Genomic DNA, 18125 nt, shown 5'->3' with positions numbered 1-18125 from the left:
GGACGCTTGTGCTCCCCAAACCTCAGGGAGGGGGGACCAAGGGACTTCTACACACCCCCACCAATTGATTCCCGCTCAGCCTGACCCCTGCCCCACCCCCCCACACACACACTTTGGTCTTGCCCACTGGGGCTGGGGGCTAGGGAGTGGGCCGGTGGAAGGAGGGAGAGAGGAAGGGGTACGGGCCCAGCTCTGTCCCTTCTGCGAGAGCAGGGAGGCAGGTACTGAGAGTCCGGGCCTGAGCCAGGGCCTGGCAGTGGGGTGAGGGCGGGGCCTTGGCTCAGGCTTGGGGGGGCTCCCGGCAGCGCAGGCACTGGGCCATCTCAGGCTGGTACTGCTCAACCTGCAGGGTACAGCTGGAGAATCCGAACCGGGAGTGGAGCTGGGATGTGGCTTCAGCCAGGACAGCTTCAGGGTCCGCCGTGGAGTCTGTGGGAGAATGATAAGAGGCAGCAGGTTCCCAGGGGAGTCGGGAACCAGGCAGGGGCCAAGATAAGGACGGGTGCAGGGGGACCCCATGGCTTGCACAGCATTAAAGCCCGGCTTGAGTGAGGGGCTTTATTTTCTGTCTGTATTGTATGAACAGCGTAAAAATGCCCAAGAGGAGGTTGGAGAGACTCACCCCCTGATCAACCACGCCACCATGCTAACACGCCACACTGTTCTTATTTTTCTATTCTCTTCTGCTCTTTGACTACCCATTTACAGCTGTACGTTTCAGCAGCCACAGCGCCCAACTCTCCAAGACAATCCAGATGTTAAATATTTTCTCCCATTGTCCCTCTAGAGTTACCATCAACTATCCCACAAAGTATAATATTTTTGGCATCCAAATTGCATGTCTCTGATTGCTTCTTGCATCTGGAAGAAACTCAAAAATCCTTTGTCAGCTTGTGAGTCACCATATATATTTTTAATAGTTGAATCATAATGTAGATATAATTTTACATTCAGCTTTTTTCTCTTACCATCATACCATAAACATGTCTCCTAGTTGCCACACAGTGTTCATCATCATCGGTTTGAATAGTGATACCCCACGGTCACCACTTACCTAACTGTGCCCGTTGCCAAACCTCTTGGTACTAGTGATCTTTTAAAGGGTTGCTGGTTCTCTACACTACTTCAGAGAAGGCGAACCCCCCACCCCCCTGAACACCCTGTCCAGGGTGCCTTGTCTCCAACACGCACATGTGTCAGAGAGAGATCAAGAAAGGGAGATGGAACTCAGACCATCTTTCCAGGTGTGGAAGGGGAACGGGGCCAGGGCGGTGGTGGGGGCTGGGTGGGGGGGAAATATTTCTAGGAGGTAACTGGCTAGGGCCAGTGTGGACTCACCAATGGCCAGGTGTGCAGAGGCAACATGGTAAGTAAGCGTAAGGGACCACAGGTGCAGCTCATGAGTTGCCCGGACTCCTGGCACTGACAAAAGTGTGTCCCGCACGGGCTCAAACCCCACACTTCGGGGGGAACCTGCAAGCAGCACCAGCCATGCCTTACTGCCAAGGCCACTCCTGCCCAAGGGCGGCCCCTCACCAGACTCTACCTCCCCCATCCTGTATCCACTCACCATTAACTGCTCCCTCCCAATTCACCCTGTGCCTGAATCCTCCTTCTAGCAATAGACCCCAGGACCCAGGCCTTCTCCTGACACTCTCTTGAGAGAAGAGAGATGGGTCGGAGCTGGAGTGAGGTCAGAGAGGGCCCTAGGTGGGGAGCAGTGGCATCGGATTTACCTTCCATGAGGACACGAAGAACATCTCGGAGGGTGGGAGCCGTGGATCCAAGGGCACAGATAGAGAAGAGGAAGGTGCTGATGGGGTCAGCTGCCTTGTACTGAGGCTGTAGAGAAAGAGACCTCTAAGCCCAGGAAACAGGAAGCCTCCAGAGGAAGACCTAGGGGTATCTTGGGCAAACAGGACCTGAGAGGCCCCTGAGAGCTCTGCTGAGGGGAAAGGACCATGCCCTGAGCCGGGAGTTCTGGGGAGCTGGGAGCTGGAGGGGGGTGAGAGAGGCCAAGGGTGCAAGGAGGGGGCCGGGGTGTGGAGCTGGGGGAGGAAGGCTGGGGTAGGCCTGCGTGCACAGTACCTTGAAGTAGATGAGGACAGAGGCGGCCAGTACCCCAAGGCTCTGCAGGAGGTCCCCCAGCACATGCACAAAGGCTGCCCGGACGCTGGTGTTCCCCAGGGGCAGGGGCTCCCCCGGCCCCTCCTCCAGCGGTGCATACTCCGCCCCCCTAGACCCGTGGCTGTGGGGGGGCCCGGCCTGGTGCAGCACAAAGGCCATTCTGAGGGGGAAGCAGAGCAGCTCAGCCCAGGCGGCCTGTTTCCAGCCCCCTCTGCCCTCTTTCTACGTCTCTCCACCTCACCTCCCCGGGAGCACTTTCTCCACCTATGTCCTCCCTTTTCCCAGCCCCAGGAGGAAGAAAACATTGGCCAAGGGACACAAATCGCGCAGCCTGGGGGAAAAAGTACCGTACTTGGTGCTGGAGACATGGATTCAGATCCTGACCCTGCTACTTACACCTGAGCAAGTCACCTGGCCTGTCTCGGGTTCTGTGTCATTACCTGTACACTAGGGTGGCTACTGTCTACCTCAAGGGGGGGGGTGTGGGCCTCAAATGAGACAGTGCTGATGAAAGCCCCCAGAAGAGTGGCTGGTACACAGTAGGCCCTCAGTAAATGTCTGCTGACTCTGGATTCCAGGTCTCCCTCCCGTCTGTCCTCAGGCAGCCCTAGGGCAGGTGACAGGTGAGAACTGTGTGTGCCTGTTGCACGTCTGTCGGGGCAGGGAGAGAGCCAGCTCTCCCACCCTGGAGGAGAGCCCCTCGCCCTGCGTCCCCCATGGCGCCTGCTCCATACTGGAACGTACAGCAGGTTGGCACAGACTGCGATGCTGGCGGTCAGCAGCATGGCACCCCCCTCGATGTGGTAGTCGCTGTGCAGCAGGCGGATGAAGGCCAGGTACAGGAGGATGCCAGTGACCATCCAGAGGGAGACCACAGAGGCCAAAGCCCCCAGAGTCTCTGCAGGGGGAGACAAGCTATCAGAGACCTGCCCGAGACCCTGTGAGGTACCTTCTGGTAAGATTAGAGGCACATGGGGCCATGCAGGGCCTTACCTGAGCGGTGCCAGCCGAAGGTCATGGTGCGGGTGGCTGGACGGGTGGAAAGCCAGAGGGAGAAGAGGCTGCCTATCATGCTGCCCACGTCCGCCAGCAGGTGGGCTGCGTCGGTCATAATGGCTAGGCTGTGTGCCAAGTACCCACCTGCAAGGGTAAAGCAGTGCACGGTCTGGGTCCAGTTAGAAAGTAGCGTGCATGGGGTGCCTGGTTGGCTCAGTCGTTAAGCGTCTGCCTTCAGCTCAGGGCCTGATCCCAGGGACCTGGGATCGAGCCCCGCAACGGGCTCCCTGCTCTGCTGGGAGCATGCTTCTTCCTCTCCCACTCCCCCTGCTGGTGTTCCCTCTCTCGCTGGCTGTCTCTCTCTCTGTCAAATAAATAAATAAAATCTTAAAAAAAAAAAGAAAGAAAGAAAGAAAGAAAGTGTGCACTGTGGCAGTGTGTGTAGAAGCAAGGAGACTGGGGGGACCTGCACCCAAATGTGAAATATGTTTTTCTCTGGTGATGGGATTGGGGGGGAGGTTATTGGCTTCTTTTCACTCATTCACATTTTCTAGTTTTTCTGTAATGACACCTTTTAATATCAAGAAAATAGGACTTTTAAAATTAAGACTAGCTAGTGCTGAGAAGCCAGCCCTGGCCCTCGGCCGCAGACCTGGCCCTGAATTCCCCTTGCTGCTGTCCCCCACCCTCTCCCACTTCCTGAGTCCCGGGCACCCAGTCCCCCCTGCAGCCATCCCCTTCTCCGCCTCCCCCGCCTCCCCACAAACATCACTGGGGCTCTGAGTGGAAAGTGGTTCGGGCAGGGGTGGAGAGGATGGGGCTGGCGGAGCTGCCGTCCTACTTACCGACCACCTCCCCAGCCATGAAGACGCAGCACACGGCACAGGCGGCGCACAGCTGCCTCTGTGCCTGCAGCCTCTCGGGGGTGAGGCCGGGCTGTGGCAGCGGGTCCCTGTGGCAGTGGTGGAAGGGCATCTCCACAGGTTTGGGGTCCTCGGGGAGGGGCTCCGAGGGCTCTGTGAAGAGACTGAGGTGGGCAGCACGATTCAGCCTGGGGCTGACCTGTTCCTCGCTCCCAGGTCCTCAGTCCCGCTAGCCGGCCTTCATCAGCTGTGACCCAACACTCGCTCTGCTCTGTCGGCCCAAGGCCTGGTCAAACCTGGGAGCCTCGGGGACTGAGGGCCACAGGACCGATGGGGGCTAAACAGCTCAGATCCCAGCTCCCTGTTCCCTTCATACACACAGGCATAGAAGTGCACAGCCAGAAAGCACCATAGAGATGGTCTAGTCTGACGCTTTTTACAGAAATTACAAGTATGAGGCTCAGAGAGGGAGGAGACATACGGAGGCCGCACGGCTCGTTGGTGGTACGGAGCGGACTCCACCATAATGCACGGATAGGCACCATAAGGAACACAAAATGAGCAGGATCTTGCTGACCTCTGGGAGCTTTTGGTGAACAAGACAAAGGTGTACCTAGGTGCTGTGATAATATAGCAAGAAAGTAGCTGTTGCCATCAAAGTGCTCTCAGGGCTCAGAGTCAATGAATTAGGATGAAATCAGAGAGACTGAAGGGGGCGCCATGAGAAGGGCTGTGAAGGATGGGGAGGGTTTGGGGAGGACGAAGTGCAGACTGCTGTGGCTGGGGTGGTAGTAGTAGGAGCACTGGATTTGGAGGCTGCCACATGTTAGCTGGACCTCGGTCTGACCCTAAGCCCCCAGCGGAGGCCACCTTAACTGTACGGTGACATAAGCCTCCTTTGATAAATGAATGGGGCTGGAGCCTCACCTGGGACACCAGTGACTGAGGGCAGGCTGAGTTTTAGGTTCATCCTGGCCCAATTCTCACCCCCACGACTACCCAACCTGAACCCCAGCAAGGCCAGAACCTTCCATAGAACAAAGGACCTAAACAGAAAATACAGTCCTAGAAATACTCATGGACATGTGACAGGAATACCCATGAGTGAAAATCGAAGGCTCCAGATAGAAACATGGTCACAGCAGTAAAGTGAGGAGGAAGGCCTGGAGCCTTCTGGCTGAGAAAAGCTCTGCCAAGTGGGTGAATTGAGGTGTGAGGGAGGTGGGCGCACATTTGGTGCTTGCAGGGAAGATTTGAGTGCCAGCAGGTAGATTAATTTCTTGGAATTTTCTTCCAAGATTTAGAATCTCAATGTGTATGATTCTGGGTGTGTTTGCAGAGGAGATAGGGAGATGAGGGTGGCTTTGAAACCCATCCTCATTCTTCAATGAGGTATACACATAGTTGGGTGCCCGGGATTCAGGTGGCAAGCAGTTCACACACATTGTGAAACCCAGTCTAGTGGGAGAGACAGATGTGTCACAAATGACTTACTAGGCAAGGAGAGGCCAGGGCCAGGAGGATTATGAGTGAAGGACTTTGGAGCACCAGGGAGGGAGTGACCACCTGGGGTGGGGGTGGGGACAGCTTCACAGAGGAAGAGATGTTGAACATGAGATCTAGGTGAAGAAGGGGGCTCCACACACATGGGATGTCAATGACAAGATCAGTGGCTAGGAGTTTTAAGTTTCAGGAGCCAGGGCAAGGGCTGAGGAGGAAAACGAGGACTCAAAGGAACATCAGGGAGATACACTGATTGATTTCACATATCTATCCCAAGCCCTGAGATGACCTTGCTGATGTATATTAGTCTGGAAGGGGGAGAGGAGAGGAGATGGAAGGATCCAGAATAGACCAGGCCACAGATTCCCTGCACCGAATTCTAAAGGAGGGGCAGGTAGGTTAGGGAAGAGCCTCTTTCAGAAAATACTGCAGGATTTGGTGACTAATGGTCATATGAGAATGAAAATGAGCTGGGAGTCTGGAGATGCGGGTCTGGATAGCAAGCAGAGGCTGTGTGGCTTTGGGGCAATGGGCAAGATGCCTTTTTTGTAAGGCACAGAGTAGCCAGTCATCAAGGTAGCCACCCATCAACAGGCTGCTCCCTTTTGTTCTGCATGAATTGGGCACTAAAGAAGCCTCATTGTTGGGGTGCCTGGCCGGCTCAGTTGGTAGAGCATGCGACTCTTAATCTCAGGGTCATGAGTTCAAGCTCCATGTTGGGCCTGGAGCCTACTTTTTAAAAAATACATTAAAAAAAAAGAAGCCTCATTGTTGGTGTGGGTGGGTGTGTATGTGGGTGGGGGTCTACATGCTGCTTAGAGGGAAGGAAAGGCAGTTTTCTCTCCCTGGCCCTTTGAAACCCCAAACACACAACAAGTAATATTGAGTGGGTAGAGGGGAACTGTGAGGAGGGGACGAGGGCCTGAAGCAGAGTCAAAAGAATATGTGAAGAGACGCCAGTGCCTCGGCTGGAGCCTCCACAGCTGCCCACGTCTGCAGTCCCCTGCAGGAAGGAGTCAGACGGGAAGTCTGTCCTCCCTTCTGTTCATCCACTCCCCCACCCAGCCAGGTTTACGGCCCCCACCCAGGGAAAGAGCGAGAAACACACAGAGGCACCACATCAAAGACAAAGGGAAAGGTGGTCGGAGGGAAACAAAACGATTGGGAGAAATGAAGGAAGAGAAAAAGCCGAAGAGAAAAAGCCAGAGAGCCTGTCAAATTTCCGAGACAAACGGACGGTCAGCCAACAGACAAAATGGCCAGCGGAGGTGGCCAGGATGGGCCTGGCGCGGCCGCTCCGAGGGACAAGGCGGACAGAGCGGCGGGCGCCCGGCGCGGGAGGCCGGCGGGACGCGGAGGAGGTTCTCCGGCCGCCCCCGGCCCGCTGTCCCGGCCGCTCTGCGCGCCTCATTTCACACCTCGCCGCCCCCGGCCCCGTCTGTGCGGAGCCGGGAATACCCCCTGCCGCCCAGACCGCACCTGCTCCTTTCCTGCCACCCCCTCGCTTCCCAGAGGCCGCCGCCCCCCAGGGGCCGGGAAGAACCGCTGTAGAGCCCGGGCCCATCTTCGGCCCGGGTGCGCACAGCTGGCCGTGGCTGGAGGGGGCGCCCCGAGCCGGGGCGCACAGAGGGAAGGGCCAGGGGCCTGCAGCGGGGGCTCCGAAGCCTGGGCGGCGAGCTGCTCCCACCGCCAGGGCAGTGGAGCAATGCAGACTTCGGGGCACCTGGCGTGGACTCCCGCCCGACGGAGGGGCAGTTGCTCGCGGGGAAGTCGGATGCGCCGAGGGCGGCAGAGGGGTCCGGAGGCTTGGGGTACCGGCCGGGGAGCCGTTTTGAGGGACCGAGAAAAAGAGCGTGGCCGGGAGGAGGCGGAGCGGACTGCTGGGAGGGTCGGGGGGTTCTGGCGGTGTGGCCGGAGACGACAGAGCCGGGCGCCGCGAAGCCGAGGGACTTGCGGTGCGCTGAGGCGGCCAGCCGGGGCCACGCCGAGGGAGACAACGAAATGGACGGATGGCATGAGGGTGGAGCCCCCGGGCTGAGGGCCGGCCCAGGTCTGTCCTACCTCTTCAAGCGCAGGCCGCCGCCGGCGCCGCCGCGATCCCGGGGGCTCACCAGGCGAGTGGTCTCCGAGCCCCCCGTGGCAGGAGAGGGCTCCATGTCACCGCGGCCCCGACCGTCTAGGCCCCACCAAGGAAGGGAGAGGCGGGGCCGGCCCTGCACCAAGTCCGAGCGGCCAGCCGACCCCCGGACTCCCCGCAGGGCCGCGGGGCCACCAGAGTAGAGGGAACTGCAGCGACTGTGGCGCGGGGAGTCCGAACTGCAGATCCCGCGGCCTTTGGAGCCCCGCCCCGCGTGGGGCGAGCTCCCCAAGCCCCGCCTCCAGGCTCCCGGGCCTCACCCCCAAGCCTAAGCCCCGCCCCCGGAGCCCCGCCCCCATAACCAAAGCCCCTTTTCCCAGTGCCAAAGCCAGGTGGGGGCGACGGGAGCCCTCTGAGACCCCGCAGGGTTCTAGAGAACGCCTGATCTCCATAGCCCCGCCCCCACCCAAGTCCCGCCCCCGGGTTCCAAGACAAGCTCCCCAAGGCTGGCACCTCCCGACCAACCTTCCCCCAAGGAACACCTCCCCTTGCAAGCCTGCACGGGGGCGGGGTGTCGTCCAGCCCCCCCACACAGAGGCAGAAACAGGTGCGGGTCCATTACCCAGTTCGAGAGAACCAGAGTGTGGGGTGAGCAGCGACACATCTGGGAGAACTCCAGGGACTCCGGCCAGAAACCCCTCTGTGGAGGATGTGGGGTCGGAATTTGCATGCAAAATATGCTGCCAAGCACTGTACCGCTCATTATCATTTATTTTTATAGAGACTTTGGGTGACAAAACCTTCCTGTTCTCCTCCAATCCATTACTGTCCCTATTTTTCGGATGAGTAAACTGAGTTCCAGAGGAAGAAGCATCTAGGGTCATGCAGCCGGTGAATAAAACGCTAGGACTGGAACCCCATCCTCTTTCCCTCTCCAGTTCAGGGCACCGCACTGGCGACTGAAGACAGCGCGCCCCGCAATCTTGCCACTCACGGGCTGGGGCAACCGGAGGAGGACGGAGCGATGCCACATCTCTGGTCACAAGCCCACTGTTCTTGGAAGGAGGCTACAGCTTGTCAGCAGTTGATTCTTTACCTCCGAACCTCTAGCACTTGGCTGGGCATTACCTCATTTTGCCTCATTTTAACTAAAGCCCAGGGGAAGGAGTGACCTACAGCAAAGTGGGTGGCTGAGCCCAGAGTCACACCTTCAAATGCTCAATGCTCTCTGGCCCTCACACCTGCCGCCACTGTAGAATGAAATGGGGGTGGGGATTGCATTGTGCCCTCCAAGCTGTGACACTCTGTGAGGAGGAGGGGTCTGGAGGAGGAGGGTGAAAAGTGAGCTTGGATGGGGAAGCGTGGAGGGTGGGAGCGGCTGGTGAGTCTAGCAGAGAAACCCATCCATGGGCACCCTTCCTGAAGAAAGCACTGGGCGTCCTTCATATAGGGTTCTGGGTATAGACACCTTGCCCCAACGTTATTACCCCAAACATAGCGACTGCGTGTACACTTCCCCCCAAAAACCCCGAACAAACACACACTAGGAGCCCGTGCCAGATTGGTTGGAAGAGATGGGGTTAACCCGGGAGAGCTTCGCGGAGGAGGTGAGGCTTGAACGGATTAGGCAAGCTGGGCGGCGGGCTGGCTGCTCAGGCGGGGGAGAGTGAGGCCCTTGCCAAGGTTTGCGGGCGGCGTGCACGAAGGGAGCGTACTGCGCTGGGGAACGATGCGGAACGGAAGAACCAAAGGGTCTGAGCGAGCCCCCCGCGCCGCGTCTCCACCCACGCCGCGCCCAGGGCCAGCGCCAGCCTTTATTCGGCACCCTCCCCCCTACTTCCCGCAGAAGGCTCAGCCCAAAGCCCACGCAAGGCGAAGGGCGAGGGAGTGAGGGTGGGGGTCCTCCCTCCCTCCAACCTCCCCTAGAGGAGTGGGGCCTCAGCTCCTTCCTCGGGTTGCTGGGGTGCAAACTGAGTTGGCAAGAGGGGAAGCCACCGGCCAAGGTCACCTTGTAGGTCCTTGTTAGAGAGGGGTCGAACTCATGCCCCGTCCGCCTAGGTCAGGGCCCCGGCAAGTCCCCGCTAGGCGCCGTCGGTTTTCGAAGCTCCGCACCGGGCCTGGGGCTTCCCCAATTCTGAGAGCCCTGGAGCCAAGATGCGGAGGGGCCACCGCGCACTCCAGGGCTGGGATGCCGTAGCCTCGCCCGAAGCGGCCGGGGCAGGCGAGCTCAAGAATGGGGAGAAACCGCGGAGCCCTGTGCGGGGAAGGGGCTTCTAGGCACGCCTTAGCCGATGACGACAGCAGGGGACTTAGCAACAATGGCTTCCTCCGGGATTTCCCTTCCTGGGCAGTCAGTCCACAGTGCGCAGACAGCAGCCCCGGGTTCCCGGGAGGGGGCGCAGACGCCGGCACACGCCCGCCCGCCACAGGGCGGGGAGCGAGCAGGCGGGAGGGGAAAGTGTGGGAACAGATGGATTATAGGGCTGTCCTCTGCCGCGGCTCGCTCGGAACCCTCGGAACCTCCCTGTCGGCCCTTGGAACGTGCTGCCTCCAGAAGCCGAGGGCACCAGCGGGGAGAATACCAACAGTTGCCCGTGCTTGGAAATTTATGCAAGAAAAGCCTGGCAGCGAAAACAGACTGCTTGCACCTGTTTCTCAAAGAGCCATCAAGTGGCCCTATGAAAATCTTTGCAAAGGGTCCTCTTGAATGCCGGGTCTGAGGAAGGCATTCTGCACCTGGTTAGGAGCTAGGAAAATTAGGCAGGAGTTAGAAGGGCAGCTTAGAGCTGGCTGTAGGGAGCTGAAATCTTGTAAGAACTATTCATTCAACATTTTCTGAACACTTATTTCCTGCCACGCACTTTGCTAGGGTAACTGGGAATTCCTGGTGAACAAGAAAGATGCATTTCCTCCCCCTCCTGGCTTTAATTTGATTGCAAGAGATTTCTATTCTGCAGTCTTTGGTTACCGATTTACCCACATGCTCTTAATGTCTGTCCTTTCCTGCCTCAGGTATCAATTTTCCCTAAGGAGAGTCCTTAGGCTACTTTGAGTCCCAACGGGGTGAAGGAAGCAGGAATCCCTGGAAGTTCTCAGGAGGATAGGTCAGTGACAGAACAGAGGATGGCAGAGCAGGTCAGAAGGGGGCTTCAGGGAACCCAGGCTGGACCAGTTCATACTGGGAGAGAAAGGGAGAGCCAAGTCCAGCCCTGAAGTCAGGATTTAGGCTGGGCTAGGGATCTCAGACAAGATTTGGAAGCCAAGCACGCGGGCAACGGGTTAACACTGGAAAGGTCCAAGCCAGGCTGAAGGGTACGGGCAGAGGTAACAAGGGGGTCCAATTCCCACTCCATTCTCTGCTAAGGTGTTCCTCCAGGAAGCCTTCCTGACTCCCCCACCAGGTGGAGTTATGTGCCCTTTTCCCATGCTCTCAAGGCCCACTGTGCTTCTGTGATGGTGGCACTCAGCACACTGAAACAAAATGGTTTGCTTCTGTCTCCTCACTAGAATACAAGCTCTTGGGAGGCAGGAATTACCTTTGTCATCACGGTGTCCCTAAGGCCCCCTAGTGGCTGACACACAGTCCTTGTTAAAGCCACCCCAGAAAAAAGGGGCTGGTTGTCAGAGTGGAAGCAAGATGGAGACAGCAGGATTTTAGTTGGAGATAGAGAGGATGAGTGAGGGCCGGAGCTGAAATATCACCTCCTCCAGGCGGCCTTCCCTGATCCCCAGACTAGGTTAGTTCTCATGTTATACATTCTCAATGCACACTTCTTTTTCTTCCTCAGCATTTATCATACTGTAATTACATCATTATTTGGGAATTACTTGTTTCTTCACTTGGCTTCCAGGGTGCCATAATCTGGTTTTCCTCCTACTTCACTGACTGCTTGTTCTCAGTCTCCTTTGCATGTTCCTCCTCATCTCCTTGACCCTTTAATAGTGGAATGGTCCAGCACTTGGTCACCCTCTTCGCTTACCTTTCTACAATCACTCCCATGGAAATATTGTCCAGTCTCAAGGCTTAAAATACTATCTAGAAACTGCAGAAAGCAATGGTTGTTGAAACTTAATGGTGGGTAGACGGGAGATCACTGCGCTATTCTATCTTTGTGTTTGACATTTTCTACTTAAAAAAAAAAAAACTTAAAAAAAAATAAATGGCATCTATACAATGATCCCCAGATCTCTCACTTGAACTCCAGACTCAAACACCGAAATGTCAGCTTGACCTCACCTCCTTAACATCTACAAGGCATCTCAAGCTTCACTGGTCTAAAACTGAGCTCCGGATTGTCACCCCATCCCAAAACTTTTCTTTCTGCTGTCCTCCCATGGCTGAACATGGTGACTCTATCCTTTCATTTGCTAAAGCCAGAAACCTTGGAGTCACTCCTGATGCCTCTGTTTTCACCCCACATCTGATCTGGCAGCAAATCCTGCTCTCACCTTGGTCCCAACCACCATCATCTGTCTTCTTGATTACTGCAGTAGCTTCTTTGGTTATCTTCCTTCTTCTGCCTTTATTGCCCTAAAGCAATATTCTATTCTCAATCCAGTGACTAGGCAACTAGGCCAGATCCCATCACCTCCCCATGTGGCTCAGTACCAGCGAAAAGTTTTCCAATGGCCTGCAAAGTCCTACAGGCCCCTCTGATCTCCCTTCATACCACTCCCACCTCCATCCCCAGCCACTTTGCCTTTGTACAGGTCCTACAACACACCAGGCATGCTTCCACCCCAGGACCTTTGCATTTACTCATCTACATGCAATGCACTCTGTCAGATGTCTTCATGACTCACCTGAGGACCTGCTCTAGGTCCTGACTCAAATATCACCTTCACCAGCCCTCTCTGCCTATCCTTTTAAAAGCTGCAATCTTACCTCAAAGATTCCCTATCTGCATTTCCTGCTTTATGTTTCTCCATAGCCATTATTACCACCCAAAATACTATATATTTTACTTATTTTGTTTACTATCTATCTCCTCTCGCCAGAATGTAAGCTCCATGATGGCAGACATTTTTGTCTGTTTTATAAGCTGCTGTATCCCCAGCATCTGGAATAGTGTCTGACACCTGATAAAACCTACTAAACATTCGTTAAAGACATTAACGAATGTCTGTCCTCCACACTAGGCTATAATCTATGAGCACAAAGAAGAGTTTGACTGATTATCATTGTATCCAAGGTCCTAGGCATATGGCAATGTTTAACAGATATTTGTTGAGTAAGTGAATTGATTAACGAAAAGCACAGTTCACAAGGGGAAATGGTGCAAGAGCAATGGCACAGAGGTGAGAAAGAACAGGAATATTTGGGGCGGGGGCAGACCAGTCTGCCATGGAAGGGTTACCTTAGGACAACAGTAGACAATGCACTTGGAGGGCTAAGTTGGTATGCAGCTGGAATTTACTGCCAGATTTAAAAGGTTGTTTTGCATCCTCTAGGCCATGAGCAAAGGAGTGGTAATGATAGAAGCATTGCTTTACGAACACTGATCCGGTAGCCAACCCAGCATGAGCCTGGCGGTAGGGAGAACAGTTAGGAGGCTAAAATCATCAGTGTGATATGGAAATCAAGACTGGGAGGCTTCGAGATGATGGGAGCTGAAAAGAAGGGACACATGAAAGAGCAATTTTTAAAAAAATTAGTAAGACTTTTCGGGCTGAATTGGGGGAAAATAATGAATCCCCAGACAAGGGACGTTTGGGTTTTGAGCATCATTAGCTTGGAAATAGCCATCACATTCACATCACCAGAGAGACTAAGAGGAACAACCGGTACGGGGAATATGGTTTGGAGGTGGTGGTAGACTGGCACATGGATAACCCTAAACTGACTCTCAAGCCTACGCATGACATTGGAAGCCGTGGGTGTAGACCAGATCTCTGAAGTGGAGAGGAAAGAGCCCAAACGGAAGCTTCAGGACCAAACCATACGGAATATGCACAATCAGGAGGTGAAAGAAGGAAGAGGAGCCAGAAGGGGGAGGCAGAAACCTTACTGGAGATGTAGGAGGAGAACCAGAATAATGCAGAGCCACAGAAATGAAAAGACGTGAAATTAAACAGAAAAAGAGAAAAGTGATTTAAGGCCCAAAGTCTTCCCCAAAACACAGCTTGGTCTTTTTTACTTCATTCAGTCATGCTGCCTGAAATTCTGCCAGTTATTTCTTTTGTGTTAGTAAGAATGGAGAGAGTGAGGTATTAATAGTCATTCTCACTGCAAGCTGAATTATAGTGGGTTTTTTTGTTTTTCAAAGATTTTATTTTTTAAAAAATTTATTTATTTGACAGAGAGACAGACAGAGAGAGAGCACAAGCAGGGGGAGCAGCAGAGAGAGAGGGAGAAGTAGGCTCTCCTGCCGAGCAGGGAGCCTGATGCAGGGCTCAATCCCAGGACCCTGGGACCATGACTCGAGCCGAAGGCAGATGCTCAACGGACTGAGCCACCCAGGTGCCCCAAAAGATTTTATTTTTAAATAATGTCTATAGCCAACATGGGGCTCGAACCTCCAACCCCAATATCAAGAGTCGCATGCTCCACCCACCGAGCCAGCCAGGCGCCCCTGAATTATTGTGTTTTAATCAGACTGCTTTCCACCTAATCCTTAGGGATGAGCTCATTTTATGGAGGTAATGGTTTTTATTAGAAATATTGAAAGGATGGACACCTGGGTGGCTCAGTCAGTTAAGCATCCAACTCTTGATTTTGGCTCAGGTCATAATCTCAGGATTGTGGGATCGAGCCCTGCTTGGGCTCTGCGCAGAGCATGGAACCTGCTTGAGAGTCTTTCTCTCCCTTTCCCTCTGCTCCTGCCTCACCCCCCCCCCCCACTTGTGTGCGCGCACAAGCGTGCATGTGCTCGGTCTCTCTCTTAAAAAAAAAAAAGTACTGAAAGGAGAAGAAGTGGGAGAGGTAATTCTGGAGTTCTAACTGCTTAGGGAGGATGGGCGGGGATATTCTGGATAGTAAGAGAGCAGCAGGAGGTTGCTGGGTAGGGGAACAAGGAAATGGGGTTCTAAGAGGCTGAGAGAAGGATGTAGAAAGCGGGCGGAACAACTCCGATGACAATTTGCAAATCTTCCTAGAGGAAGGATCCTGAGTTTTCCCTTCTTCCCAGAGACAAAATGAAAAGCAACTTCTCTCTTTACAAAATTGAGAGGTGACCACATGGAAAGGATGATGATGATGATGATGACAATAACATAGCACTTACCATGTGCCAAGCACTGTTCAAATTAAGTATTTAGTCCTCCTAACAACCCTAAGAGGTACACACTACTATTTCCATTTTACAGGTGAGACAGCTGTGCCCTGTCAGCCTGCCCGTAGCTCTGCAGTCTGGGGTTGCAGGTCAGAGAGGACAGGGGTATGTGGCAGCCTCTCTGGCTGGAAGCCCTCCACCTCCCACCCCGAGATGTCTGCCCAGGGGAGGACAGGCAAACAAACCGGGCCAGTGATGTTTGGTCACAGGTAGTGAGCCTGCGTTCAGCGGAGGGAGGGAAACAGGGACATTACCTGACATCATGAAAGGAGGTGGATATCAACTACAGCTTTGGTCTGTCTCTAGACCTCAACTTTTTTTTTTTCTTTTAAGATTTGTTTATTCATTTGAATGAGGGGGGAGGGGCAGAGGGAGAGAATCTTCAAGCAGACTCCCCACTTAACACAGAGCTCGACGCAGGGCTTGATCCCATGACCCTGAGATCATGACCTGAGCCAAAACCAAGAGTCAGATGCCCAACTGACTGAGCCACCCAGGCACCCCTAGACCTCAACTTTAAAGTGAGAAGGGAGCTGGTGTGTATAGGGAGCAGACACGGCATAGACTCTTAACTTAGAAGACTTAGGTCTGGACCTCACTGGTTGACTTTGAGCAGGTCATTCCTTCTCTCTGGGCCACACTTTCCTCAATTACACAACGAAGGAATTAGATGAGAGTTAAACCTCTGAGTTCCTTTCCAGCTCGAAAACTATGCAATTCTAGAACCTAGTGGTTGGGTATGACAAATTATGATCTCTCTCTCCCACTACATATGCTCAAGAGCATGATATTTTGGGTATAAATATGCCAATGTCTGCTGTCTGTATATGTGTGTTCTGGCTATATGACTAAAACTTTAGTTGTTTGTGGGTAAATAAGGGATGCTTCTTGGTTTTCTCCAGGAGAGACCAAACTGTGGAGAGTAAACTATAAAGATCAGTGACCTGAGGGCAAATGATTCTAGAAAAGGTTTTGGCCTGAAATCATTCTTTAGCATAGTTATTTTTTCCTTTTTTTTTTTTCTTACAACCAAATCCAATTTAGTTTTGACATTAACCCTGTGGAATGGCACGGGTTTTTACAGAAAAGGAAAAAGAGCCTCAGAGATTAAGCGGCTTGTTCAGGATCACACGCTCATTCGAGCCAGAGCCCAAACCAGGGTCTAGGGCTTCTGATTCTGGGCTTGTGTGTTCTTCCTAGTACTGTGCTGAGTGTCAGAAGAGACTGTGTGCATAGAAACAGAGCCAGATGGGGTCTGTTTCTAGGTGAAGGCAAAGTGGAGAGCCTCTAGCTAAAGGATGCCAGGCTGATTTGCCTGCCCTCTTTCCATGTCCACAGCCTACCAGCTGCAGTGTCCTTTCATTCAGACTAGAGGCTCAGAAGACTTAAAGATAATGGCTATTTCAAGAGCCACAAACTATGATTAGAATTAATTAGAATGTCAGAGGGCAATGATAAGAAGTAATAACATTCTGGAGCCTCTGGCAAGATATGGAAGATGTTTACTAACTCTTCTCAGAGAAGAACCTAATTTGCTCTCTTTCTCTGGCCTCACTTCTATGAAGCAGAGATGTGATCACACACCCTCTCATGGCTGCTGTGAGAATCAAAGGAGATTATTAGATTACAGTGCCTCTGAAAAGACACACAATGTTTGCTTATTCATTCAACTGGCCAACATTCATTGAGCACCTACAATATCCCAGGAACTGTGTTAGGAACTGGAGGAAGATGAAGACAAACAAGAACCAAGGAGCTCCGAATCACCATTACTATCTCCCCTACCGCCTTTTCTTAACCCCTTCTGTCTCTTCTTGTTTGGGGCCATAGGAGGGAAAATGGTCTCTAGTCTTCCAACTTCCCAGCTAAGAGCTGCTCTAGGGAATTCTTGCTAGGGCCCAACCTCTAGGCCTCCATTGGACCAGCAGAGAGCTCCCTCTGCTGTAGCTCATTCAACAAATCGTTAGTTCACCTGCTGTGAACCAGGCATGGTTCTAGGTGCTCCCAGGTGAAAGATGGGGAACAAACCTACAAGGTCCCTGCCCTCAGAGAGTTCACCTTGTACAGGAGAAGGCAGACCTTAAACAAATCAACACACAAATAAACACATATTCGCAAATCGTGGTGGGTGTTACGAGGTGAAGAGAGAGAAGTAGAACTCAGTTTAGAGGGCCTATCTGTGAAGACATGAAGCTGAGATCCTAGAAGGATGAGAAGTCAGCCTACAGACAGCCTGAGGAGGAGTCCTCCAGGCAGAGGAATTAGCATGGCCTAAGGCCCTTGACATGGGAGGGAACATGGTATCTTCAAAGAACTGACAGAAAACCAGTGCAGCGGAGACCAGAGCAAGGAAAACAGTGGTGCTTGGCAGAGCTAGAGCGAGAGGCAGAGGCCAGACCATGCTAGGCCTGTAGACTGAGGTAAGGAATTCATTGTAAGTGCTCTGCACTTCTAGTGCCTTCTGCTGTCTTCCCAGTGCCAGTAAAGAAACAACCTCGGTTGCTCTGCTCGTTTTGCCATCCCATGATGGTGAGAAAGAGTTGGGAGTTAGCTGGGAAATTTATCATAGTACAAACCACCACAGAAAAAAATACCAGCTTCAGCTCCTCTGCTTTAGGTGACTAACCGATAAACTCCTCTGACCCAGAACTTATGAACTGGGAGGTGGATGCCAAAGCTTTTCATCCCCACCCCACCACTGATCACAGATCTACAGAAATAAGTTAGTTAATTCACTGGTCATTGTGCCTATTGCGCATGGACTCCTTAGTTTACTCAGATGGCTCACATCTCTTGGGATGGAGGATGGATTCACCACTTAACACCCAGAGGGGGATGTAAATGTGCACACATAACTGTAATAAAGGAAAGAGAGTGATAAAAGCCACATAAGGTGTAACAGAGAAATATTGTTGAAATATTAAAGCTCTTTCAATTACATGCTATCACAACTACTGAGTGCTCCTCTGTAAAGAAAACCATTACAGGGGCGCCTGGGTGGCTCAGCCCTTAAGCATCAGCCTTCGGCTCAGGGCTCACTGATCCCAGCGTTCTGGGATCGAGCCCCACATCAGGCTCCTCCAATGGGAGCCTGCTTCTTCCTCTCCCACTCCCCCAGCTTGTGTTCCCTCTCTCTCTGGCTGTCTCTATCTCTGTCAAATAAATAAATAAAAAAAAAATCTTAAAAAAAAAAAAAGAAAAAGGAAACCATTACAAAGTGGTAAATTGTAAGTGGTGCAAACACTGCCTCCTGCAGGAGATCACAGGAAGACAGGCCAGTGGAGATAG

At 53.3% G+C, this 18125-nt stretch overlaps 1 protein-coding gene across 1 annotated transcript; it reads right to left on the bottom strand.

The window, feature by feature from the left end:
* Positions 1-66: 66 nt before the first annotated feature.
* On the bottom strand, positions 67-7800 carry SLC30A3 (solute carrier family 30 member 3). Its single transcript, XM_045809199.2, has 8 exons — positions 7551-7800; positions 3969-4150; positions 3121-3267; positions 2872-3025; positions 2089-2287; positions 1737-1842; positions 1339-1473; positions 67-429 (listed from the first exon to the last, which is right to left on the bottom strand). The coding sequence occupies exons 1-8, from the start codon at positions 7643-7645 to the stop codon at positions 281-283; spliced, it is 1167 nt and encodes a 388-aa protein (XP_045665155.1). The 5' UTR covers positions 7646-7800; the 3' UTR covers positions 67-280.
* Positions 7801-18125: the final 10325 nt, after the last annotated feature.

The sequence above is a fragment of the Ursus americanus genome, chromosome 7 (assembly GCF_024610735.1).
Source record: "Ursus americanus isolate L20-20 chromosome 7, mUrsAme1.1.p, whole genome shotgun sequence".
Lineage (NCBI taxonomy): Eukaryota > Metazoa > Chordata > Mammalia > Carnivora > Ursidae > Ursus > Ursus americanus.
The sequence above is the reverse complement of the archived record's forward strand: the minus strand, read 5'-3'. Positions and strand labels throughout refer to the sequence as shown.